Source organism: Bos grunniens, chromosome 2 (assembly GCF_055505025.1).
Source record: "Bos grunniens cultivar Pamir isolate PY7600 chromosome 2, Bosgru_T2T1.0, whole genome shotgun sequence".
NCBI lineage: Eukaryota > Metazoa > Chordata > Mammalia > Artiodactyla > Bovidae > Bos > Bos grunniens.
Genome location: NC_141166.1, coordinates 97,157,102 through 97,183,072, shown reverse-complemented (window position 1 = coordinate 97,183,072; position 25,971 = coordinate 97,157,102). Strand labels below are relative to the sequence as shown.

At 39.1% G+C, this 25,971-nt stretch overlaps 1 protein-coding gene across 3 annotated transcripts in view; it reads right to left on the bottom strand.

The window, feature by feature from the left end:
* Positions 1 to 25,971, bottom strand: part of GPD2 (glycerol-3-phosphate dehydrogenase 2) — a 151,054-nt gene that overhangs the window by 26,336 nt on the left and 98,747 nt on the right. For all 3 annotated transcript variants that reach the window (XM_086369275.1, XM_086369285.1, XM_086369272.1), the window contains exons 7-8: positions 6,833 to 6,997; positions 5,898 to 6,042 (exon numbers count right to left, since the gene is read on the bottom strand). In XM_086369275.1, coding sequence (XP_086225401.1) covers positions 5,898 to 6,042; positions 6,833 to 6,997 — 310 coding nt within the window. The remainder of the gene's footprint in view (positions 1 to 5,897; positions 6,043 to 6,832; positions 6,998 to 25,971) is intronic.

Sequence of the window (25,971 nt, the reverse complement as noted above, 5' to 3'; positions counted from 1 at the left end):
GTAGAAAGAAATCACTATCTGTAGTCTACATGAGACACAGGAGAGAGTAGGCTTCAATTATTCTATTTAGCACATGCAAAAATCACCCCAAAGTGTGTCAATCATTTAAACCTTCAGTGAGGATCTCTGGGTTCACTTCACTCAGGGTTACTTAAAGTAATTTTACTTTCAAAAAATATACTGAAAGCTATAAATATCGAGTATTTTCAGTCTCTGTGTGTCTACAGTTTTCCTTTGTACTTGCCATAAAACTTGCTAAAGATCTTAAAAGAAACTAGTTAAAATATGGTTTGTAAGCACTCAGGGTTACTTAAAGTAATTTTACTTTCAAAAAATATACTGAAAGCTATAAATATCGAGTATTTTCAGTCTCTGTGTGTCTACAGTTTTCCTTTGTACTTGCCATAAAACTTGCTAAAGATCTTAAAAGAAACTAGTTAAAATATGGTTTGTAAGCACCTAATTTGATCCTGGGTTGATATGCCCTTATATTAAACATGTCACTTTGTGATAGAAATTAGCTCATGAGTTCAACTTTCAATTTGGTAAATAGTCCTATATTGAAACAAAAGGATAAATTCTACATTCTAAAATTTAAGGAACAAATTACATGTTGGTATAATATATATATGACCATTTTATGGGCTAGATACTATGTGATGTATCTAAGCAACTCAATAAACTTGATCAACTTCAGCATAAAATTATAATATTCAGCAACTGAGACATGAAATGCTGTTGGAAAAGCACAACTACTGAATCTTTTAAAACCTCTCAGTGCAATAAAAGCAGTTTAAAGGGTGAATGTGATAGTTACCAACACACACATAACTGGAACCTGTAGAGAATCAACTGCTTAAGTGAAGACATATGTGTCAAACATAAAATTAACAAGCACAGAGGGAAGACAAAGCTATTAATGAATGGTATAAAAATTTAAGAATCCACTTGGAAATACTTCTCATCAGTTCTAAATTACCTAATTCATAACTCACCCTTAGGGAAAAGTTTGTTTTCTTACAAAGAATTAATTCTGCAAGGTCGCACAAAAGTTTGAAAATGGCTGTCAACTATAGGGATGGTATATACAACGCGGTGAGGCATAGGTCTTTTCTCAATATGCATAAGTCACTTGACATCAGCAGAAGAAGCTTGCTGCTAATTTATGTGTGTGTCTAGGATTAGATGTAATGAAAATTTTTCTCATGCAGACCATTGCCATCCTGAAGTACTCTTATTTAAACTGAAATCAATTTATTACTAACTACTCAGCAATCAGTGTTGGAGCCAGCAGTATGCACACATATTATGGGAAAAAAAAAACTGACCTCTCACCAGTAGTAAAAAGCATCTGTAGGCTAAAAGGAGGAGACAACTATTTTCATGTATTTCAGTCATTTGATGTATTGTAGTTTTTTGGTTTTTTTTTAATTTTTATTTTATTTTTAAACTTTACATAATTGTACTAGTTTTGCCAAATATCAAAATGAATCTGCCACTGGTATACATGTGTTCCCCATCCTGAACCCTCCTCCCTCCTCCCTCCCCATACCATCCCTCTGGGTCATCCCAGTGCACTAGCCCCAAGCATCCAGTATCGTGCATCGAACCTGGATTGGCAACTCGTTTCTTACATGATATTTTACATGTTTCAATGCCATTCTCCCAAATCTTTCCACCCTCTCCCTCTCCCACAGAGTCCGTAAGACTGTTCTATACATCAGTGTCTCTTTTGCTGTCTCGTACACCGGGTTATTGTTACCATCTTTCTAAATTCCATATATATGTATTAGTATACTGTATTGGTGTTTTTCCTTCTGGCTTACTTCACTCTGTATAATAGGCTCCAGTTTCATCCACCTCATTAGAACTGATTCAAATGTATTCTTTTTAATGGCTGAGTAATACTCCATTGTGTATATGTACCACAGCTTTCTTATCCATTTTGTAAGATCATCTACCCACAACTCTGATGAAAATTCCAGATTTTTTAATTGGAGGATAATTGCTTTATCGTGTTGTGTTGGTCTCTGCCATACAACAATGTGAATTAGTCATAAGTATACATATGTTCCCTCCTTCTTGAACCTCCTTCCCACCCCTCTAAGTTGTCATAGAGCACCAGGTTGAGCTCCCTGGGTTATACAGCAACTTCTCAGTTCTTAATGTAAAGAGTGCCTTCAAAAGTAAATGATTTCTGTGTGTTGAGTTTTCTGAAAATTAAAATAATCTAGAGAAAGAGAGAAAGCTGCTACGATGGCACAAGATAATTCTACATGTGGAATGTTAGGGTCATAATAAGCTTAATAAATGCCATAAAGAAACTCTGAAAATAGCCCAACAGGGTAGACTGCATATGGAGTCCTTATTCCCCGTTTAGCTGCCTACACTCAATAAACCAGTGGCTCTTGAAGTCATTGTATTGTCAAACTGATCAGCTTCTAGTTGAAATGCTAGGCCTTAAGTTATTGCTGCTGCTGCTAAGTCGCTTCAGTCGTGTCCGACTCTGTGCGACCCCGTAGACGGCAGCCCACCAGGCTCCCCCGTCCCTGGGATTCTCCAGGCAAGAACACTGGAGTGGGTTGCCATTTCCTTCTCCAATGCATGAAAGTGAAAAGTGAAAGGGAAGCCTTAAATTATTATCAGCTGGTTATAAGGAAAGCACCATAAGGTCTTACTCATCTCTGAGGACCTAGTAGAACCCTTGAGTTACAGCTGTTGAGTGAAGACTGACTGAGAAATCCAGAGAGCTATTTCAGTCTGAGATCTCTGGACCTCACCCACCCAAGAGAACAATCTGATATGGAGAGAAAAACCGTCCCTTGGATACCAGCGATATAGCTGCTCAAAGTCAGTACTGAAAGAGGGACCAAACACTTAACCCAGACTGTAATCCCAAACCAAGGGACTCATCTGCAAACAGAGACTGAACAGGAACTGGGCTGCCAGGCCACTCCTCCAAGGTTCTCCACAGGATGTTTAGTGGCTGTGGTTCGAGGTGCTAAAAACGGAGATATTAATTTCTCCCAAAGTAGAACGAGATCACTTACTGCATCTTAAACAGACCCAGCTGTGACTAACACTTTTACAACTTACAGGCATGGGTCTGAAACTAATGCCTAATTTTTAGGATTAAGAAAGACTTTCTGTTTTGAAAGTATTACATGCAGGTGATATATATTTATATTTCTTAAAAACCACCTATCTGCTCTGTTGTTAGCATATTATAAAGCATAGTAGAGAACATATATATAGCATGAGTTCCTTCATGAAAAAAAGTTTAAAAGGATATACATTTGTGCAAGCATAAACATAAAATTTTATGGAAGAAATCAGAAAGAAGCATTATCGAAAACTGAAGCTGGGGACGTGAGGAAAAGAGGGAGACTTTCACTTTTCATTCTATATCTTTCTATTTTTCTATAGCAATTACTTTTGTTTATTTTTGTCTACAGGAGTTATCTGGGCAGTAAAAATAAAAATCATATTTTGTTTTATATTTTAATATCTATATATTTAAAATTCCCTTATAGATATTAGATTAAAATTTTAATTAGAAAAAGGAACAATCTCAGTTTGGGCAAGTTAACACAAAAAGTTAGTAGAACTCATCAAAAATTTACCGGTCATTATTATGTACCAGATAATCTACCAGGAGCTGCAGATAATAGTAGTCATGAAAATAAAGAAAAAATAAACAAAGGAATATTGTCAAAATGTACACAAATTAGGAACTATCATGAGATAAGGAACCAGAAGCTGAAAATGAGCAGCTTCCCAAAGTTGCACAGTTAACAAGGGGTAAAGCGATGAACAAACCAGGAAGTTCTTTACCCAGGTATCACCTTATCTTACTCTTCATACTGTCTTTGTCTGTATACTTCAAAGAGTAGAATGTCTTCACATTTTAAAGACAGACAAACTAAGGTTTACAGAATAAAATGGCTTGTCCGAAACAGTGTCATTATGAAGTGGCAGAAATAACATAGGGAATAATACCGAATACTAACGTGTCCTCTGATATCATGGGACAATAGTAAAGACATGAAACACAACGCACAAGCAAGATCTAAGCAAGTGTAAGGACTGGGGTGATGCGTGTGTGTCTACGCTTTAGGTACGACATCTGTACTTCAACAGATGTTAAAAAAAATGCTTCCAAAGACTTACAAACTAGCTGACCTTGCAAATTTTTATCCAACACAAAATAAATGCATATAATTGTGTCTGAAACTATTTTTGAAAACCTCTATATACAAGAAACATTTGCAACATGTACATATATTTACTTCTCGCCTTTTCATTTGAACTAAACTTCTGCTTAACAGTTTTTAAAACTCTATTAAGCACCACTGCATAAGTTTTTATTATTGAGATTGGAAGCACCATGGTCTCTACAGTTCTAAGTGAAAACACTGATGACTGTCTATTAATTATATGTAGACATTTAGAAAAGGACAAAGAAACCTTGGAAGCTGGTGGACATGAAATTTCGTTAATATTCTTCTTGGTAGAAGTGTGATATCTTTCTCATTAGAAGTGTGCTTGGTATAATATCTTGGACTCTCTTCAAGAAGACTTAGTGGAAAACTAACAAGGCAGCAGCATCCATTACATAGTGGGATGGCATTCTAGAAGAATGCAGATATTAAATGAAATGTCACGGATCTATATATCTGTTTTATCAAATATTAAAAATATGTCTTTTATGGAAAATTATTAGAATATAGAAGTGATAACTCCCATTCTAACCATGTTACCTAGAAATGATAACCTTTTACTCATAATCACATCACCTAGAGGCAATCACCATTGGTATTTAAAATACTTCTTTTCATCTTTTTCTAGATACTTATATCATGTTTGCTCATGTTATACATACAATCTTCTATCCTCCACTCTAAATTAACACTGTATCTCTAGGGTTTTCCTAGGACACTAAAATTATTCAGAATTTTTAATGGCCATATAATATTCCCTTGTGCAAATACACCATAATTTACTTATCCATCCTCCTAAGGTTAGAAACTGATGTGGTTTTTAATATTTCTCAACTACAAATGATGTCTTAATGAATACCTTGAGCATAAATCATGATTTCACAGAATTATGTACTAGTTTGCCTATTAGATTGCCACATATGAAAATAAAAATGTTCCATATTCATCATGGATGCATGAACTTTTCCCCAGATATTTTTGAAATGTACATTAGGGGTAATCATTATCAGTTTCTTGGGATCATACATGTTTGTTTTCAAATTTATTAAAAATAAAAAATACTAAAAATTCAAATGCACATTAAAAATTGCAGTTTCATGTGCATCACCCCACTTAAAGGATTTTCAATTAATAGCTGTTCTTATTTCATCTCTATCCCTGCCCATTTCTCTACCTCTGATTATCTTTGCCAAAATGATAAATCAGAAATTATATATTATTTTTCAAAATATATTTCAAAAATTATAAGAATATTTGGTCCTCATTTTCAGATTCTTCATAAGCAAGTCTGGGTATTTTATAAAACGAACTTTTTAGTGTTTTCATGTAAATGTCTTTTATGGACATTTTTGCAAAATTAATTTTAGGGTTTCCATGAAAATTAAAATTCAGAAATACTAAGACTTAGCCTCTGATGATGAGTACACTGAAAAAAAGTACAAAAACAGATTCCAAATCACTAACTCATAGAAAGGAGTATTGCCATAAAAACTACGAAATTCTCAAGCCTGGTTTGCGACTTGTGTTTTGGAAGAGCTTTTTTTTTCAGTCATTTCTCCTCATTTTGAACAGTGAGCTAGACCATCTATTATGAAGAAAGGTATGCTATAAGAATACGTGTAGACAATTTCTTGCGGCCCTTCTTTGATGATGACGCATGAGTGGGAACACGGGTACCTGTAGTAACCAGGCATCACGATGTGGACGCCAGCACTCGGCTGGCAGATAGCTGTGGTGTCCTTATCATCCATTTTGCGCACGGTGTCTGTGAAAGGTCCCGTGGCATTGATAACACACTTGGCTCTCACATCAAATTCCTCCCCTGTGAAAGAAAGCAGTGTCAGTCACACACCCCATTTGTTTCTCTGCTCACTGATGCTTTAGATTATTAATTCATCTATTAACTTATGGTGGAGTATACATTATCACTTGAGTGATACAGGCAACCAGAGTCATTGAGAAGCCACACAACAGGCCTGCATGTGAGTACATTTAACCAAAAACAAGTCCAAACTGCAGGAAAAAAAGCACGCTGCTTTTTCATTTCAGCTCTCATTCTAGTTTGCAAAATGCCTGACATTAAAGTGTCAAATAAGAAGAAAGTGAGTAAATGAGCTGCTTTCTCCTTAAAACTCAAAAGTGTGAGCAGTGGTTTTGAAGGAAACGACGTAATTCTGAAACTTCGCCCACCTGGCCACAAAACTGGACAGGCAAGCAAATCTCACCAAAGTTAAAGTGATTGACTTGAATGGCACGTAAACACACTGCTTCTGTCCCCTAAAGGATACTTTTTGAAGCTAGCCACATTTATTGACTTTTCTTAATAACATGTTTTTGTAAAGAAAGCATAATGCATTCATTATGTGGGAATTTTGCAGACATTAGTATCATGATCATCATTAATGTTTAACACAAAGAGGAAAAAAAATGGCCAGGTTCCACAAAGGAAAATTTTCATGTGAAACCAGTTGTTGTTGACAATAAGGAATATAGGTAATAGGACTCTGAAATCTGGCTTCAATAAAAGAGAAGTGACAGAGAAATTACCGTTCAGTCATTGTACAGACAAAGCAAGATGCTAAGAAATCTGCCCTGCCGGAGCCTTTGCATACCTGTCAGCACATCCTTACACCGTGCACCGCTCACACGCTCTTTCCCTGTCTGGGGGTCTGTCTTCTTGAGCAAACTCATGACCTCCATGTAATTGGCCGTGGCAGCCCCATACCTGGCAGCGGTGAGAGCAATGGCAAGGTTCATCCGTGCGTCGTTGTGTTGTCCTGCAGCGGGAGAAAGCATCAGAGGAGGGACAGGAGTCACCTCAAGCCACAGACTAGTAGTACAGAAGTGTGTCACAACAGATATGTCACATCTGTCCCTGTCACGTGGAATATACTTGATGGCTGGTCAGCTCTACAGGGCATGATTTGGAAATACATGGTCATTCTCTGTCAGGCATTTACCTGCCACTTCCGCAATTGCACTTTGTGTACCACAAAAGGATGCAAAGTCTCCCTTTCCTACAGAGCTCACATCAATTATCTGCAAGTTAAGATATAAGTAATTATTCTCTCTGTTTGGGAACATATGCATATGTCAGGCTTTTCCTAATACAGACAACCCGTACACATGAAAGTGAAGTAATTCAAAACTTCAGAATATTTGACACCCCAACTGGTGTTGATTAACAATTTTAATGAATACGTGCTCTATCTAATATTCAAAATCAAGAGCTTAATCTTCCATAGAGAATCTCTCAGTATTCTATAAAGGAGTTTTCTGGGTTTGGATTTCGATCAGAGCTCCTTAAAATGTTAACTTTTTGTTTTTCGTCATACATAAAAGGTAAGAAATTAAGCAGGGCAAAATTTAATTACAGAACAATTCCTACCTGTATTGTTAAAGATTTATTGCTGAAAAATCTTAGTTAAAGAAAACTGAGGGGGAGGCGAAGCGGGGAAAGATGATTAATCACTTTAAAATACTGGCATCACTAGAGACTTTTTCTATTTATTATTGCCAGTGGAGTTAACGCTGACCAGGAAGAATTACTCTACATCGCAGGGGCCAGGTTCTCTGTGCCCTGAATAATTAATTACACAGGACTAGATGTATTGAAGCAGAGTTCAAATTCCCACACATTGGGATCAGTTCTATCAAGATAATACTGATAAAGGGATGAATTTATAATGGATATTGTTGTTGATTTATGTTGCCGGCATACCAAGCATTTAGTATAAATGGTTTATGTAAAGTTTCTTCCTTGTGATTCAGTCTGTGCCGGGTCAGAAGCACCACAGGTAATCGGCTGCTGCTAAAAGGGCACAGTTATAAAGAGAGAATCAATGACAGGACTCTGCCGCCCCTCCCCACAGACATCTTATTCTAGAACTGCTAAACTAATGCAATCAGCCAAGAACCTTCCCTCAAAATTAAAGTCTCTATCAAGTTAAGAACATACATTAAACCTCGACATGCAAAATAAGGAGTTATTTTATCCAAAGATGAATAGAATGAAAATAGAAGAAAGGAAACAACAGCAGCGGCAGCTGAACTTTAAGTCGAAACAGAAGAGGGGCAGCATTTCTATCAATTTCACCTAGCATGACCCTAATGGTGCAATTAAAATAGTAGATACATTTAAAATTAAGTTGAAGAAACTGACTTTTATTAATGTGGCCATTTAAAATTGGAAAATATGATCCATAAAGTTAAAAGCATGAAAACAGATTATACATCTAAATTTTTAAAAATACCCATCCCACCAAATCTTTCTATCTAGTACATAACAATGAAACCTTTAAGGGGTAGGTAGTCCAAGAAATCCAAGTCATGTTCCTATGGTAGGAAAACTCTCACCAATGCAAGTGTGCCTCGACTTAGACATAGGGTGAGAAAGCCACATGTAAATCAATTATTTTATATCCTATATGACATCACTGTTCTTAGGAACCAGGCAGAAATTCATTTATTAAATGACAGCTCCCTTTGTAAAGTGATATATTGTTGTTACTGTTTAGTCACTAAGTAGTATCCTACTCTTTGCAACCCCATGGACTGTAGCCCAGCAGTCTCCTCTGTTCATGGGATTCTCCAGGCAAGAACACTGGAGTGGGGTGCCATTTCCTTCTCCAGAGGATGTTTCCACACCAGGGACTGAACCCACATCTTCTGCATTGAAGCAGATTCTTTAGCACTGAGCCTCCAGAGAAGCCCCTGTAAAGTGATATATTGTATATCTATTTAACAATCATCCAGTAATGAAACTAACTTTTGAAAATACACAAGCTTTCTTTTAATATATTTTCCAATTATAGAATCTCATTGGAACAGTATTTGTATAGTTCATCAGGCTCTATTGTTTCTATACTAAGATATACCTCCTATACTAAGATACACCTCCTGAATTAGCTTCCAAATGCCAATACTTTTGAGGGTAAATAAGATGAACCTCAGTTCAAAATGTGAGGTGGAAACAAGTCTCTTGGCTCTTTATTTTGCACTCTTACTCTGATACCCAGCAGCATGCCTTGACTCGAATCAGAAATGTCACTTATTTATGAAAGCTCTCCCTGCAATCTTCTATTCCCTTTATTCTTGAAAAAAATTATTTACAACTTCTTGAACATCCATGTCATTTCATACCTCCTTGCCTTTGTCCACATGAATTCTTTTGGCTGGAAAACCATTCTGGAAGCTCTAGACAACTCCTATTTCTCTCCCATGAGCTGATTCAAATATCTCCCTGTAAAGACTTTCATTATCTGTATTGAACCCCTCCAAGGCCAAGTTGTTCATCCCATCTTCTGAATCCATATTGTACCTTGTACATGCCATTTCCACAGTCTTTATGAAACTAGTCATCCGTGTATCCATCACCTTGAGAAAATGATAAGCCTTAGTTACGAGTCAGGCACTGTGACAAATGCAAGGAACCTAATGGTGAGAAAGATACAGGGATACTTCTGTTCTCCTGGAAGTAACATTCCACTGTAATTACTGCGTGATTTCCACATTTCCTCGGCCTTGTCATGGGAAGGCAGAAGTCCTACTTTTCATCTTTTCTCTTTCTCATTAGTACCAAGCACAGAACAGGTATTCAGGAAGTGTTAAATTTAGCCAAATTCCATTCAATGTGTTAAATAAACAGGTTTATTTATAGTCTTAGATTTTTACAGTCTTCCAGATTTATATAAATCTTATAGCCTTTATAGATTTATAGTATTATCTCTAACTATAAAACAGAATGCTTTGTCTAAAGTTTAAAAAAAAATCAGTTTATCAATAAGTTGGTGGCAATAAACTTAAGGGAAGCAGGGAAACCCCAGAAGTGTTAAATCTAAACTTAAACCCAAACTAGCCCAAGAATGAGAAATGGATATGAATGATTCCCTCTAGACTTAACCCACAAGTTGCCCCGTGCTTCACTGGGAAATGCAAACACAGTTATTATAAAAACTGAGGAATTAAGTAACCTGACTTTCTTCTGGGCCTAGGAGTTCACACCTCTACCCAGGAGTCCCCTTCTTTGCAGTCATTAAGCTTAATTCAAGTACCTGCTTTGATTCAAGGCTGACCTCCACTCCTCGACCCGCATTAAATTCCCCCTTTACCCTGAGATGCCCAGAGCTCACAGTGTATGCTTCCTGTGGTAAGTGGTATATGTTCATTATTCTTAACTAAATTCCCCCCAACTCCTTTTCCTGACATTCTGAAAGGTATATGCCTCCTGTAATTTTACTGCTGAAGAAAAAAGTTTTTGATAACACTGCATGTTATTGGAATGCAAAACAATAATATCAACTCCCCCACCCAATTGATCTGCTTATTAAGTTTGGGTTTTCAAATCCTTTTCTTCAGAGCCAGGCAACATGAGACTATTCACTGATCACTGAATCGCTTTACGTTGGCACTTACGCAAGGACCCAGACTGGGACTGCGAAAATCTGTTTCCTACTCTGTTCTCCTTTTGCACTTGAAATCTTACATATGTGCATGTACTGAACTCACAACTCAGATGCGAGGAAGCACATAAGAGGTGGGACTATAACTGCTTTTCCTTGTTTAGGAAACAAAATGTAAAATCTACACACGAAAGAGAATGAAGGTCAGTAGTAACAGAGAAGGATTTTGCCTTAGTCCACAATGGCCTTGCACCCAGGATCGTGAGAGCTATTTTAAAGTGAAAAACATTTTTAAGATGTAATTCTCTAGTATAAGACAGGCCTCAAATATAAATATTTTGGAGACAGAGCAATACAATATTGTTCTCCTTAGAGGGTTTCAAAGTTTGGCAACTGAGTTAACATGCAAAATAGCTGGTAAAAAAAAAAAAAGGGCGGGGTGCAGAGAGAGAGAGAAACAAGCATTGAATGTGTAAAGAGTATGAAGAATGTATAAATATGAGAAAACCCCAAGAAATTATCTGGCATTTTCCTGATCCTTCAGATCTAAAATTCCATGATGCCCTGAAATTCTACATACAATCTTCTTTTACAGCCTACTGTTAAATGGTCATTTACATAGATAGTCACTATCCATGGACCCAGAAAGTCTAATTGTTAGCAAAAAAACCCTGATTACTTAAAATAATTAAATATTTATTAAAACAATGTGATCATAACTTTATCAATTAAAAAAAAATGTGCTGAGAGTATTTCTTTCCACCTCCCTGTGCCCTGACCTGGGTGTTATGCATTCACGTGACGTAGTGCAGCAGAGGGAAAAAGGATGCAGGAGGAAAAAGAATACCTCCCTGAGGCTTAATCTCATTTCTAACAAAATCCACAGGGCATATGCTTCATTGTCTCCAACTGACAGTGACACAATGACCTCTCTCAGGAAGCTTCTTAACAGTCCAGCAAAGGTAATTAAAGGCTAAGATACCAAACTCACACTGATTTAATAGAATCATTATATTTAAAATATCCCTTTCTCATGGGAAGAGTGAAGTAGAGGCATAGCAAAATAGGTGTATGTGTGTATCTGTGTGAAAAGCAATTACTAAATTCTGGTTTAAGTACGTAGGATGAGTAAGCTTGCAAAGAAAAAGTCAAATGAGAACGTACTTTTCAGGTAAATTATAACAACAATGCAATTTCCCCCCAAAAGTAAATTATTTATAAAAATGGTTATTTGTGTGGGGAGTGGAGGGGGTCAGAGAGACACATGAAGCAGTTTAGGAAGAATATACCTTACAAGACACAGCAGAGAGCCTTCCCTGGTGGCTGAGAGGATAAGAATTCATCTGCCAATGCAGGGCACATGGGTTCGATCCCTGATCTGGGAAGATCCCACATGCTAGGGAGCAACTAAGTCCATTTGCCACCACTATTGAGCCTGTGCTCTAGAGCCTGGGAGCCACAACTACTGAAGCCACACACCGCAGCTAGAGAGCAGCCCCTGCTCTCTGCGACTAGAGAAAAAGCCCAGGCAGCAATGAAGACCCAGCACAGCCAAAAATAAATAAACAAATAAAATTATTTTAAAAAAGAAAAGATACAGCAGAGAATGGCTCTGGATTGGGATACTGGGCTAACAAGTTTTGAGTGAATCACTAACCTGGCTGGGGGAATGCAGGTAGTGCACTGCATTCCTCTGTGTTTCAGCATCCTATAAACAAAGAGGAGCTAGGTGGGTACCTCTGAAATTACACAATGCATGCATTGCATTGGCCAGAAAGTTTGTTCAAGTTTTTCTGTGACATGCTATGGAAAAACCTGAATGAACTTTTGAGCCAACCAGGTAATAGCTACTCTTCAATTAAAAAAAATAAATAAATAAAATAAATAAATAAAATTTTTTAAAAAACCCTTCAATTTTATCCTCATTTGTGATTTCTCTGACTTTGCTTTTTAAAAGCATAGGATTAAAAAAGACCAAAAGATAAGTATTTTATAAAGACACCAGAAAAATAAAGTGAAAAATCATATTCTTCTATCAGATATAGAATTAGAAGGAAATCTTGATTTGATTAGCTTTTATGAGCCACATACTATATTGCAAAAGTTCTCCCAATTCTTCACCCCTCCTGTATTCATGCCCGTTGTCAAAAAGTCTTCACAGTGTTGATTCCCACTCTGACTCTGGACCCAGACACGTGAAACTGTTTTGGTCAAGGCAATGTTAGCAGATGTGATTTTGGAGTGTTTATCTAGGTGGCTCTTGTCTGGGGTTGGGTAAGTGATTCTTCTGGTCTCTTCTCCTATTAGCTGGTGACTGCAAAAAGATGAAACCAGTCCATCCTAAAGGAAATCAGTCCTGAATATTCATTGGAAGGACTGATGCTGAAGCTGAAACTGCAATACTCTGGCCACCTGATGCAAACAACTGACTCTTCGGAAAAGACCCTGATGCTGGGAAAGATTGAAGGCATGAAGAGAAGGGGACGACAGAGGATGAGATGGTTGGATGGAATCACTGACTCAATGTACATGAGTCTGAGCAAGCTCCGGGAGTTGGTGATGGACAGGGAAGCCTGGTGTGCTGCAGTCCATGGGGTCGAAAAGAGCTGGACATGACTGAGCAACTGAACTCAACTGAACTATGCTCATTTGCTCAGTAGTGTCTGATTCTTTGCAGCCCCATGGACTGTAGCATACCAAGCTCCTCTGTCCATGGAATTTTCTAGGCAAGTATACTGAGTGGGTAGCCATTCTTCCTGACCCAGGGATTGAACCTGCATATCCAATCTCTTGCATGGGTAGGTGGATTCTTCACCATTGAATCATCTGCGAAGCCCAAATAAAGTGGTCATCCTTGAATAAAACTTTGCTCTTTCACACCTCTGACTTTTCACTCATGGTATTCCTACTCCATGGAACATCTTGCCTTACCTTGTAAACTATTTAAACATCTGCCTGATGATAGGCATTAGGGATCCACTGAGTAAGGAAAATAATCTAACACTGGTCTCTGATTCATAGAACCACGTTCTAAGAGGGAGGACAGGTAAAATCAAGTGAAACAAATTACTAAGACAATTACAAACTGCAAAAATGGCCACAGAAGGGAACACAGTGGGCAGGGAGAGCAACTCCCTGGGGAGTTAGGGAAAGTGGGCAGTTAGGGAAAATGGTCAAGATAAGCAAGAAGTAGAGAAAATGCAGAGACCATCACCTGTAAACTTTAATCCCTGCTAATGTGCAATTATATCCGAAGCTTATATGAAGCATAAGCTATCAGAAATGTGACTGTGGTATTAGGACCACCACATTTAATTAATCTCTGCAAAGTGATTTTTTTCATTATACTTTATTCATATTTCATATATACTTATCAGGAATTAGGTTTAAAAATCTTCCTAGGCTGATATACATTTTTGCAGGAAATATCTTCTAGTATAGACTGGTGAAATTCAAAACAAAAGCATTATATTCAAAGTTTATGAATTGGAATAATTTGCTGTCACTTATCCATACTACAGTTCTCAGCAAATGACACCTGTTAGCCCTAAGCATGTAATCATTGTTATTATTAAATACAAAGGTACAATTAAATACAGGCACAGAATGTGACCTACATCATAATTCTACCCAGCCTTTCTCATTGCAATATCCTTTTCATTATCGTGGGCCTTTTGTTCCTTCATCTTTCTTTTGTCTCACCCTAGGTTCTCAAATAAGCTATTTACAATCTGAATAATTAGCAATCAGCATGGATCTGTGGTCTCTGGCCCCATGTAAACGAAACACTGTGAAGTGCCTTCACATGACATATTTAAGTACATAAAGTTTCTATACCCTCAGGGCTTTCCTTTATTGAAAAAGTTTTACATGAATTTAATGAAGAGTAAGTTTTGTACTTTTCAGATACTTAGGAATCTAGCTGGATTTGAATGAAAATAAACCACTTTTAAACTGCAAACAACAGAAAGCTCCAGGGATTCATTTGCTCTCATCTGTACAAAAATGTCTATACATCTGTTTATGCTGGAGAAGCCCCTCACTTCCCATGCCTATCCAGACCAATTAATTCTCTCTCTAGCACAAGTCAAAAATAAGTTTTTATACTTGTAAGGAAGAAAAAGGAAAATGTGACAAAAATTAGTTGAAATGCAGTTGAAAAGTCAGGAAGCACGACACTCTGGAGACTCTTTGACAGACCACATAATCATGTGGTACAATTAAATGTGGTCACAGGTCATCCTCCTTGGTTGTTTGTGACATGCACCAAAGCCACTGATAAGCATCAAAGTCACTGATAAGTAAAAAAAGATAAAGGTCTTTCTTTACTGAGAGTAGCAGTGTGGCATGCACGGCATCCTAACCCAAAGTAACTGACTTGAGGATGCTTGAGATTTATTTCTTTAGCAAATATTTATTAAACACCTTATTATGCACCAGGCAGTGAGCTAAGTATCATTGTGAGGAGCAGTTTGAAATGGATTGGCCCGAGACTGCCCCAAGACTCTGAGAACAAGAGCAAGTTTACAGTCTAACTTGGAAAGGCTGCAAGTTCCAAAAATTCTCTCCATTTCTTAGCATTTTCCCTTTCTCTTTCCTCTGCAGTTTTCCTACAATATCACCCAGCATAGTGCTCCAGACACACCTCCTTTCCTCTCTTTATGTTACAGGAAGATTCACAAAGCTTCCCTCATAGGAGTGGGCTTAAGTTCAAGCCTCATCTCTACCAACCGTGAAACCTCATGCTAGTTGCTTCATCCAAGGTTCAGGTCACTATATGTATGGGGCAGATAACAGTGGGATTGACAGAGGGTGAGCAGTGAGATACAATGTATGTTATGACATCATGTGCTCAGTCACTCAGTCATGTCTGGCTCTTGGTGACCCCACAGACCATAGCCTGCCAGGCTCATCTGTCAATGGAATTTTCCAGGGAAGAATATGGGAGTAGGTTGCCATTTCCTACTCCACATGACATCACAGTTCTCAATAAATATTAACTATTATTATTAAAAGGTTAAAATATGTACTGAAAAGTCAAGACCATTTTGTACCTTAATTGAAATGTATTGCTACTGGTCAAAATTCTTAAAAAATAAGAACAAACAAAAAGCTCAGTATATTTTCTAGTTCTAAATAGTTTCTGCTCATCAATCTGGCAAACTTTTCCTGAAACGTATCAACTAATCTCTAATCTCTGCACTTCCTGAACAATGCTTTTTGTTTCTCTTTCTCTCTCTCTCTCCACATTTTACCACTAATAAGCAAGTATTTTATGGGTGCCACAAAGGACAGGAATTTAGGAGAATGGTTTTCAATCCAAAAGAAAAACTGCAAAAAAAAAAAAAAAAAAAAAAGAAAGAAAAGAAAAGAAAAACTGCATTGACAGGATAAGAGTGTTTCAAAGTATTAGAATCACCAAGTCTTCATCCAAAGGACTTCATTTTCCTTTAAAAATGAGCCTCTGCCAGTTTTTGCAAAGGAAGTCAACACTTGCTATAAAGTGAGAAAAGTCAAAAGGCCCAAGTTCTAATGCCTCAGAGAGTCACTAACTGGATGTGTTTCTGTAACAGATATTGTGTTTTGCTTGTTTTTGCTTTCCTACATCCACCCATCACCCATTACATAGGCCTTGTAAGAGGCAGAGTCTATACCTCCACCCAGGGTCACAGACCTCTAACCCCGCTCCACCAATCAGATGCTCTCCACACAGATTTCAGTCTAGAGCTAGTGACCCAGAGAACTGGACACGGAGCATCCAATCTGATGGTGGAGGCAAAATAACAGCAGCACCATCTTGTTCTAGGGGAAAAAGACAGAGATGTGAACAGTGATGGCAGACGCACTGCACGACGGGTAGTCATCAGCATGAACATCTTCAGTGCACCAGTTCTAGGGTAGGGTTTTTGCCTGTAGCTTTGATTGCTGCAATTATTTATGTCTTCAGCAGCTTTCCCAGGATTTCTGCCTCTTGTTTAAGGTCCTCTCAAAAAGTTCTTTTCTCCTTAAGTCAGCCCAATTTCTTTTTCTTTTGATGGGTTAGTTGCTAAGTTGTGTCCCAACTCTTGCGACCCCACAGACTATAGCCTGCCAGACTCCTCTGTCTGTGGGATTTCCCAGGAAAGAACACTGGAGCGGGTTGCCATTTCCTCCTCCTCCAGGGGAATCTTCCTAAACCAGGAATCAAACTCGGGTCTCCTGAACTGCAGGCAGATTCTTTACTGATTGAGTCTTTTGCTTGTAACTAAAAACCTGGGCCTAGTACCGAGCCCTGTGCCTCAGTTTCCTCACTGCTCGAACCACAGAGTTGGCACTTCAGGATCTCTCTGGTTCCTTCCAGCTCTACCAATTTTATAAGCTGCCATCACAAAATGTCAAACAAGCCAACTGAGAACCAAATTCTGTAAGGAAGGAAAGGAAAGGCTTCAAGGGGGAATAATCGACCTCTCATAAAAGGACTGGCCAAAGTGAGTAAGCAAATCCTTTCACTTACCCAGAACCACCTCCCAGGCTCTGCTTCCTCATTCATGTGTGAGCACATGCACACAACTTTTCACAAACCCGCTGAAATGGCTCCACCTGCCCCAGGGGTGATTTCGAGTGTGACCTACATAATAAATACATGAACCGTGTCCTAAGGACCAGCTGGGGAATTCTAACTGGAAGCAGTCTTTTGAGAAGCTTTATCTGTTGCAAGTGAGTAGTGTATCTTATCGGATTTCTCCCTCTAATCACAGGAAGATTCCACACCTTATCAAATTGTTATCAAATCAGTCTGACCAGGGCACAACGTCTTGATTGAAAAGAATGTGCACTCCCACATGAGCATGAAAAGCAGGCTAACTCTCAGCCCAGGCAGAACACGGCATGGAGATCCAGAACGCCCAAGTCCAGTACATACTGCCTCACAGACCCACGTGATCGCTGGGCATATCTCAGAGTTAACACCAACTTCTTTGTCACTTACCCTGAAATGATCAGGTTAGAGCATGGTTTAGTTGCTAAGTCATGTCTGATTCTTGTGACCCCATGTAGCCCTCCAGGATCCTCTGTCCCTGGGATTTCCCAGCCAAGAGTACTGGAAAGTGAAAGAAAGTGAAGTCGCTCAGTCGTGCCCGACTCTTTGCGACCCCATGGATAGTAGTAGCCTGCACCAAGCTCCTCCGTTCATGGGATTTTCAAGGCAAGAGTACTGCAGTGGGTTGCCATTTCCTTCTCCAGGGAATCTTCCCCACCCAGGGATTGAACGCTGGTCTCCTGCATTGCAGGCATAGTCCTGCTGCTGTTGCTGCTAAGTCGCTTCAGTCGTGTCCGACTCTGTGCAACCCCATAGACGGCAGCCCACCAGGCTCCCCCGTCCCTGGGATTCTCCAAGCAAGAACACTGGAGTGGGTTGCCATTTCCTTCTCCAATGCAGGAAAGTGAAAAGTGAAAGTGAAGTCTCTCAGTCGTGTCCAATCCTCAGCGACCCCATGGACCGCAGCCTTTCACGGGATTTTCCAGACAAGAGTATTTGAGTGGGGTGCCATTGCCTTCCTAGTGCCAATCAATATAGCAGAGCCTTACCACTCTGAGAGAAGTGAAAAAACAGATACTGTGAATCTTTACAGCCAAGATCACGTGTTGAGGCAGAAGACTAAGGTACAAATACTGTGAGAAACAGCTTAACAGGGCTCTTCTTTTAATGTCATTACCTACTCCCTAACAGCTAGTAGAATATCTGACATCTCGCAGATTTTTTAAAAAACCCAAAAAACAGGAAGTTTATACACAATGTATTAATAGTCATCAATGAAATTATGTCAATTTTGCAACTGCATACATCAAATACTATGCCAGATGCTCAGCCATATTTTTAAAGCCAACAGATTTGCTCTTCTGGAAAGATGAACACAAGGAGAAAAAAAAAAAAGACTAGACACTAAGAAAAAGAAGATCTACTTTGAGAAAGTAACTTGAGTTGTAACTGATGATTCAGGATGAGTGTTCATACTGTTCAGAAGACTATAAAATAAATTAGATAACTGCATTCTATTATCTAATTTGAAAATGTTCACTTTAAGCAAAAGACAACAATCCACTCCTGACACATGCATAGAAAAGTTTTGTTTCATTGCTCTAACCTTCAACTTCCAGCTGGCCAACCTACATCTCATACAAAATGTGAATTTGGACAGTGGATTAGATGATATTAAAAAAAAACTGTCTTTAAATTAGTTGGATATATCAATAATAATGGGACAGCAGCTTTAAACTGTTTTTAAAAATAAAGAATAATTGTTGTCTGTTAAATATGCTTTAAATCTTCTAGGTATGGGGATGGCATACTTTTCCTATATAGGCCATTCATTCTCTATTGTCCTCCTCAACTCTGCTGTTGGCAACACATAAATGAATTAGCGAGGCTGTATCCCAATCAAGTTCTATTTTATGGATGCTTAAATTTAAATTTTATATAATTCCATGCCACAAAATTTAACCATTTAAAAATGTGAAAACAATTCTCAGCATACAAAATGAGAGGCAGGTAGGAACTTAACCTCTGCTCTAGGAGGAAAAGCAAAAAGGAGAGAGGGGAGGGAGAGAGAAAAAGAGGGAGAGAGGGAATAGATAAAGTAAGAATACCCTTGAGTTGATAACTGTTATAGCTAGAGATGTACATATCAGCTCAAAACCCTACTTTTCTTTGTGTACGTTTGCATGTTTTGATAATAAAGAGTTAAAATTTATAAATCAATGAAGGGACTCCTTTCACAATGTATATCAATCATCACATTGTATATTTTTAAATATCTTAACCATTTTATTTGTCAAGTATACCTACATAAGGGCTTCCCTGGTAGCTCAGAGGGTAAAGACTCCACCTGCCGATGCAGAAGACCCATGTTTGATCCCTGGGTCAGAAAGATCCCCTGGAGAAGGAAATGGCAACCCACTCCAGTATTCTTGCCTGGGAAATCTCGTGGATGGAGGAGGCTGGCAGGCTACAGTCCATGGGGTTGCAAAGAATCGGACATAACTGACCGACTAAACAACAACAGATACTTAAATAAAGGTTGGGAATGAATTAAAGTTTTTAATGGAAAAGAGAAAGGAGGAAAAGAAGAAGGAAGAAGCAAGGAGGAATGAAGGAGGGAAGGAAAGGAAGATTTGATTTTTGCCGCCACCATCACGCTGACTGAGCTCCCAGTGACAAAGCTACAGTTAATTTGGTTCATGCGAAGTTTCGTTTACCCTGCCACATGTTATCAAACTTGCCACACCAATAAAACATTGTTTAGAACATTCAGTTGTTCTAAACATTGTTTGGTTGTTTAGAATGCCCTCTCTGGGGGAAAGAACAAACTGACTATAGATTTAATCAAGTACAAAAAGACATTTCCAATATTCTACACAGTTTGATTCATACCTGCACTCAATAAATATTTAAAAGCTTAAACAAGATTCAATAAATAGGCTATAGCCTCATTTCTGATAAACTCTTACACAAGTTAAAATTAAAGAGTACCATTAAAACAATTTTTTTCAAAAAGGTTTCAATGAATATCAAAAAAATTTCCCTTGCTTTCTGAAATTCTGGAGCATGGTAACATGAAGCAAGACTCACATGTAAAAAAAAAAAAAAACTAACTAAAAACAAATAACCACACCCTCACATCTCTAATCATTTCCTATAATATAAAAAAAATAAAGTTACATATTATACAATACCACACTGAATTGAAAATATATTTATTAGTTTTACTCTTAACTTTTAGATACAGGGCTGGGACATACCATAACTGTCACTAATATTTTCACTTTCATTTTAAAATGGAAATTAAAAAGAATACCATGCTCCAGTGAGTAGAGTTTCTTGCCCATATTCCTAGCAGTTCTCAAAGTCTTCCCGGAAAAGCTAGCCAGTGGTTACTGTCAAAGAAAGCTCATACTAGTTTCCATCTGAGATGGTCAAGTTACCCTCACTCAGCTCTAATCACTTACAACCTTGTAGATCAACTTGCAGGCTCAGCCCTAAGCAGTCCCTGAGTTAATCCTGATGGTACTTGCCAATATATGCGGAGTTCCAGTCCTCCAGAATTAGACTCTGCCCTCAAACTGTTATTTGCCTACCAGGAATCCCTAGACAATGGAATTATGGTGTTTTCCAGGCTATAGTCTCTTACGCCACATACAGTAAACACAAGAGTTACGGCCCAGTATCTGACTTGGACCTTACATTCCTACTTGGACTAGACCTCTGCATTCATCTCAGCTTGCTTCCCTGGAGTTCTGACACTGTGCCTAGCCCTTCTTTCAAGAACTCACTTTTCTCCCTCTATTTTGAGAAGATGCCTAGTGTCCTCCATAGATACCCATTCTCCCAAAGAATCCCCAGAATGCACTTGACTTTATGGAGCATCACTTTCCTGAGAAAACTGCTTCCCTGCTCAGACTCACCATCAGTCTCCTGCACACTGATGGGGACCAGGATTTCTGGGGTTGCCAAATCCGCTGAGACAGGTGGTTAGGACTATGAGCGCTCCCCTCAGAAGAATGCTCACGGACAGGCTAGACTTTGAGCCTGCCTGTTCCTGGTTCACTTCTCTGCTCCTACCAACCTGGCCCTGCCCGCGAGTTACTGAAGGGTATCCATTGTTTGAGGGTAAAAAACAGTTTAGCAGATCTAGCCAAGGTTTAGTGCTGCCACATAAAACTATCTCTAAGAGTAGATTCTTCTTACTGCCCATAGAGAATAAGGAAAAGTCACTCATCCACCCTTTATCAATACCATAGTTCAGGATGCAAATTCAAAGTCAATCTTACTTTACGGGCTTTACGTTCACCAGGTCACAAATAAAAACTTTAAATGTTAAAAATATTCAATTCTAGTTAAAAACCTAAGCCTAAGAATCAAAGACCCAAACAGACTCTTTACCTTAAGGAGAGGTCAAATTATAATATATTACTCCATTAAAATACAACTTAACATGCAGCATATTAGGCTTCAACTTAACATACGTCTCAAAACTTCTGAGGAGCACTGCACAGAGACGCTTTTGTAAAACAACCTTTACAGCACTTTGACGTGACCGTATGTTCATTAAAAGAAGTATTACTACGTACATACATAAGGTACATAATGAATTCAGTATGTGTCTAGAGTTGGCTAATACCATTAAAGCACACGCCAAAAGCACAGACTATAAATCAAAATGCGATTTGTCAAAGTAAGATCTTAATATGATACAGGTTAGAAATAAATAAGTAAACCACTGATGTTCTGACATGGAATTAGTGAGGCAAACTAAGCCCAAACTGAGCCCAGGTTGCAGTTGACATCCCTTTGTTCTATCTATAGCGTTGGCTATTCCTCTCTCTTTTCCACCTGGGGAAGTACAAAATTAGCATGCAAGCACCAGGCATCCTTCACTCCCCCAAGGGTTTACATCTCTTACACTGACTTAAAGACTGATATTCTTTCCAAAATGTTGACATAAGCCAGTTGGACAATTACAGATTTTTTAAAGCCCACGTTACTTGAGTTTTTAAAACTCTAGATTTTTCTTAAAACAGAATTTGTAAAACACTTGACATTGGTTTATTAACTCACTTCCAAACTGGGGACAATTTAACAAAAGACCAGAAAGAGTTGGCACACAGTAAATAAAAAGGCCAAGCCACAAGACAACTATCAAAAATGTAAGAAAACCTAGTTGGTGAATACCGGAGTTATCCGGGAACTGTGAGCAAAGAGATGGATACTGCTACATGTATTATACCTTCTCTTTCCTATGCCTTCACCTCACTTTCAGCCTGGGTTCCTCCAAATTAGCCTAGCAGATTCTTTACCATCTGAGCCATGTGGAAGCCCCATTCAAGACTCTCCCACTAACCAAATACTGTCCCTAGAATCTGAGTTCCCTGCACCAAATGCTGTTTTCACTCACTAGATGCCCACTGCCCACACATTTCAAAGTTAACTCCTCAGCAGGGCATACCTGATCCCTCAGACCCTGGCGGTGTTTGTCACTCCACACCTCCACTCACCTGTGCTCACTCTCCTTTACAGTGGCTTCCTGTACTCCCGTGTGCGTTCTTGCCTTTCGCCACAATGTTCCTCCATATCCTTCCCCACTGGCCTCACCTAGCTATGCTGCTCTTTTAAAATTCAGAAAAGTATAGCTTCCTCATGGAAGTTTTTCTCAATCCCCATAACCATCTTAGGTATATGCCTCTTATAGAATTTCTCACGTATACTGCAAACCATTGACTTCACTGTCTGCATTCTCCACAGAGCTTTTGGAGGAAAAGAAACATTTTGTGTTATTCTGTATATCTCCAGGATCTATCAAATTGCCTGGTTTTTACATGGTGCTAATATATGGCTCTGGAGAAGGCGATGGCACCCCACTCCAGTACTCTTGCCTGGAAAATCCCATGGACGGAGGAGCCTGGTAGGCTGCAGTCCATGGGGAAGCTAAGAGTCAGACACGACTGAGCGACTTCACTTTCACTTTTCACTCTCATGCATTGGAGAAGGAAATGGCAACCCACTCCAGTGTTCTTGCCTGGAGAATCCCAGGGACGGGGGAGCCTGGTAGGCTGTCGTCTATGGGGTCGCACAGAGTCGGACACGACTGAAGTGACTTAGCAGCAGCAGCAGCAATATATGGCTCAGGGAAGCCCTGGTAGCTCAGTGATAAAGATTACACTTGCAAAGGACACCAGGTTCGATCCTTGGGTTGGGAAGATCCCCTGGAGAAGGAAATGGCTACCCACTCCAGTGTTCTTCCCTGGAAAATCCCATGGACAGAGGGGCAGGGCAGGCACGGGTTTGCAAAAGAGTCAGACATGACTTAGCAACTAAACAACAACAACAAAAAAATAGATATATAAATAAATAAAATTGCTAGTCGCAGAAAAAAAAAATACTAAGAATACTATTCTAACTAGAAAGGTATGAATCAACACTTTATTTCAACTTGCTGTACAAATGCTTTTTTTTCAGTCCTTCCAAATATCCGAAGACTAATAATACATTAAGGTCAATCCTGATGAAGAAAGTCAGAACTGAAGAAAAGAAAATCTTAGAAAGTGCGGATACACATTTTTACAGTCTACACAGACATGGCAATAACACAGTGTAGGCCTAGACCTATAACAGACACACTTCAATTCCAAAGTAACACATGTCAACATCCAGTCAACTTCTTTCCAAGAATCAGGAATTAGGAAGCTCACCAGTGTTTACATGGAAATTGTTTTCTGTTTTTTCACATCTTGGGACTTTTTACAAACTTCTGGGAAGAAGATTTATTAAAACCTACTAAGAGTGATAAAGTACAGACTGGAAGCCCTGCTGATGGAAGCAGATTCCTGGATGGACTCAAGGGTGTGAGGTGAAATGTAGGCTGGTCAATAAGCCCTGAAGTTTTGGGAGGCAAAGCTTCAGCAGAAGAAACATGAAGTGAAAATTCAACTACTGCTTTTTAAGCCATTTTCCAACATTTCTTCAGAAGCTCTCATAGCTCATGCATTGATGAGGGAAAACAAGGCTTTCCCCAGTTTCCTTTCATAGATTAATCAAATGTACATACAGAGACTACCCAGGTGGATCCAAGGGGTCCTCAGTGCTACAATGGTACAGAATTTTCTGGAGGACTCCTGTTTTATTTTGGACACAAGGATTCTGGACATAAGGAAACCTAAAAGCAATGGGAGTAGTCACAACCCACTGGGCAGGAGAGGCACTCAGTGCTTTAGTGGCCACTGCTTCCTCCTGCCCTTGCAAACATCCCCTCCTATGGAGGCAGAGGATGGCTTTGAGGGTCTGGGGTAACTTAACCATCCCAAAGGCTGACTTCAGGCCTCACAGGCTGACAGAGATCTTCTCACACGGACTGAGTACCCTACACTAAGTGCTGTGTGTCTCTCGTGAATTAGGGAAACATTTATGACACCTTGCTTTAAAACATGCCTCTGCCCAATCCTAGCAAGGCACAATTTTTATATTAAATCAGATAGTAGAGGTGGAAAGTGGGGAATTTTTCTTCTCCCCAGCTCTCTGCTACTCAATAGCCTTCTATGCTCCTGTCACTTTGTTGGTTCTGCTTCAAATTCCTGTGACTTGGCTTCACCTTGTTTCCAGGCGGCCCTGCTCTCTGTTTTGTAACTGCTATTACAGCCAGAAGAATGATTTCAATAAGAGATGACGATACTGGACACTTGGGGCTGGTGCACTGGGACGACCCAGAGGGATGGTATGGGGAGGGAGGAGGGAGGAGGGTTCAGGATGGGGAACACATGTATACCTGTGGTGGATTCATTTTGATATTTGGCAAAACTAATACAATTATGTACAGTTTAAAATTAAATAAAATTAAAATAAATAAATAAATAAATAAAAAGACTGGGAAAAAAAAAAAAGAGATGACAAGATCAAGCCGTTGTGGTGTCTCAGAAATTTCAAGTGCAGTATGTGTGAAATTCAAACAGAATTCAGAGGAGCAAATAGTTTGAGATTTGTAGCTCGGAAAGTATACATGGCGAGGTGTTGGGGGCCAGGGTGAGGTACTCCGCCCATGGCAAAGGTCATGAGGAAGGAGGCGGGATCGAGCCTCAGGAGTCCCCCTGGAAATCCTCGAGCATCTACCCCCATAACCAGAGCCTGCCTACTTTACTACTTTGTGCTCACCTACACCTCTGACTTTACGGGGGGTCTGTCCCCCACCACCTCTTTCGGAGAAGGAGTTAACTTAGAGCTCCAGTTAATAATAATTCCTGGGTGTGATAAGAGTGTTTTAACCTACAAACTCCTCTGAAGGTTCTCTAGCCTGCCTGACAGGCTTGTCCGGCCACATGTGATTGCTCACAGCCTCCCAACCGTGAGAGGCACGAGATGCTTTAAACCTTCTAAAAACAGGTTCCTTAGAAAAGTTAGAAAACTATAAGTATAATGGGCTGATTAGAAATTGTATTGGTGAAGGGTTTTTCATTTGTTGAGCCAATGTTTGTTGCTAAGACTCCACATCCCCTGCCCTTACACACATTAATGAATATATAGAAGAAATAAGTATTAACCTTTGATATTAATCACGTTAGACCTTAGGCTAAGTAAATTCTTTCCTTAACTAAAACCCACTACACCCTCACCCTATAGGAATGTAACTTTATTTGGGTGGCGTCTGTTTTAAGAATAATCACCCCTGGAGAAATAAGTGTCCTGGTTGACTGACCGTTGTCACAAGGAGAGGGTCGTAAATTGTCAGCAGGCCCCCCCTGGCCAGAAGATGATGTAACACCCCTAAGACCTCTGTATACATTCGTACGAAGCACCTGACTTTGATAAAAGTCAGGACTGCTGACCC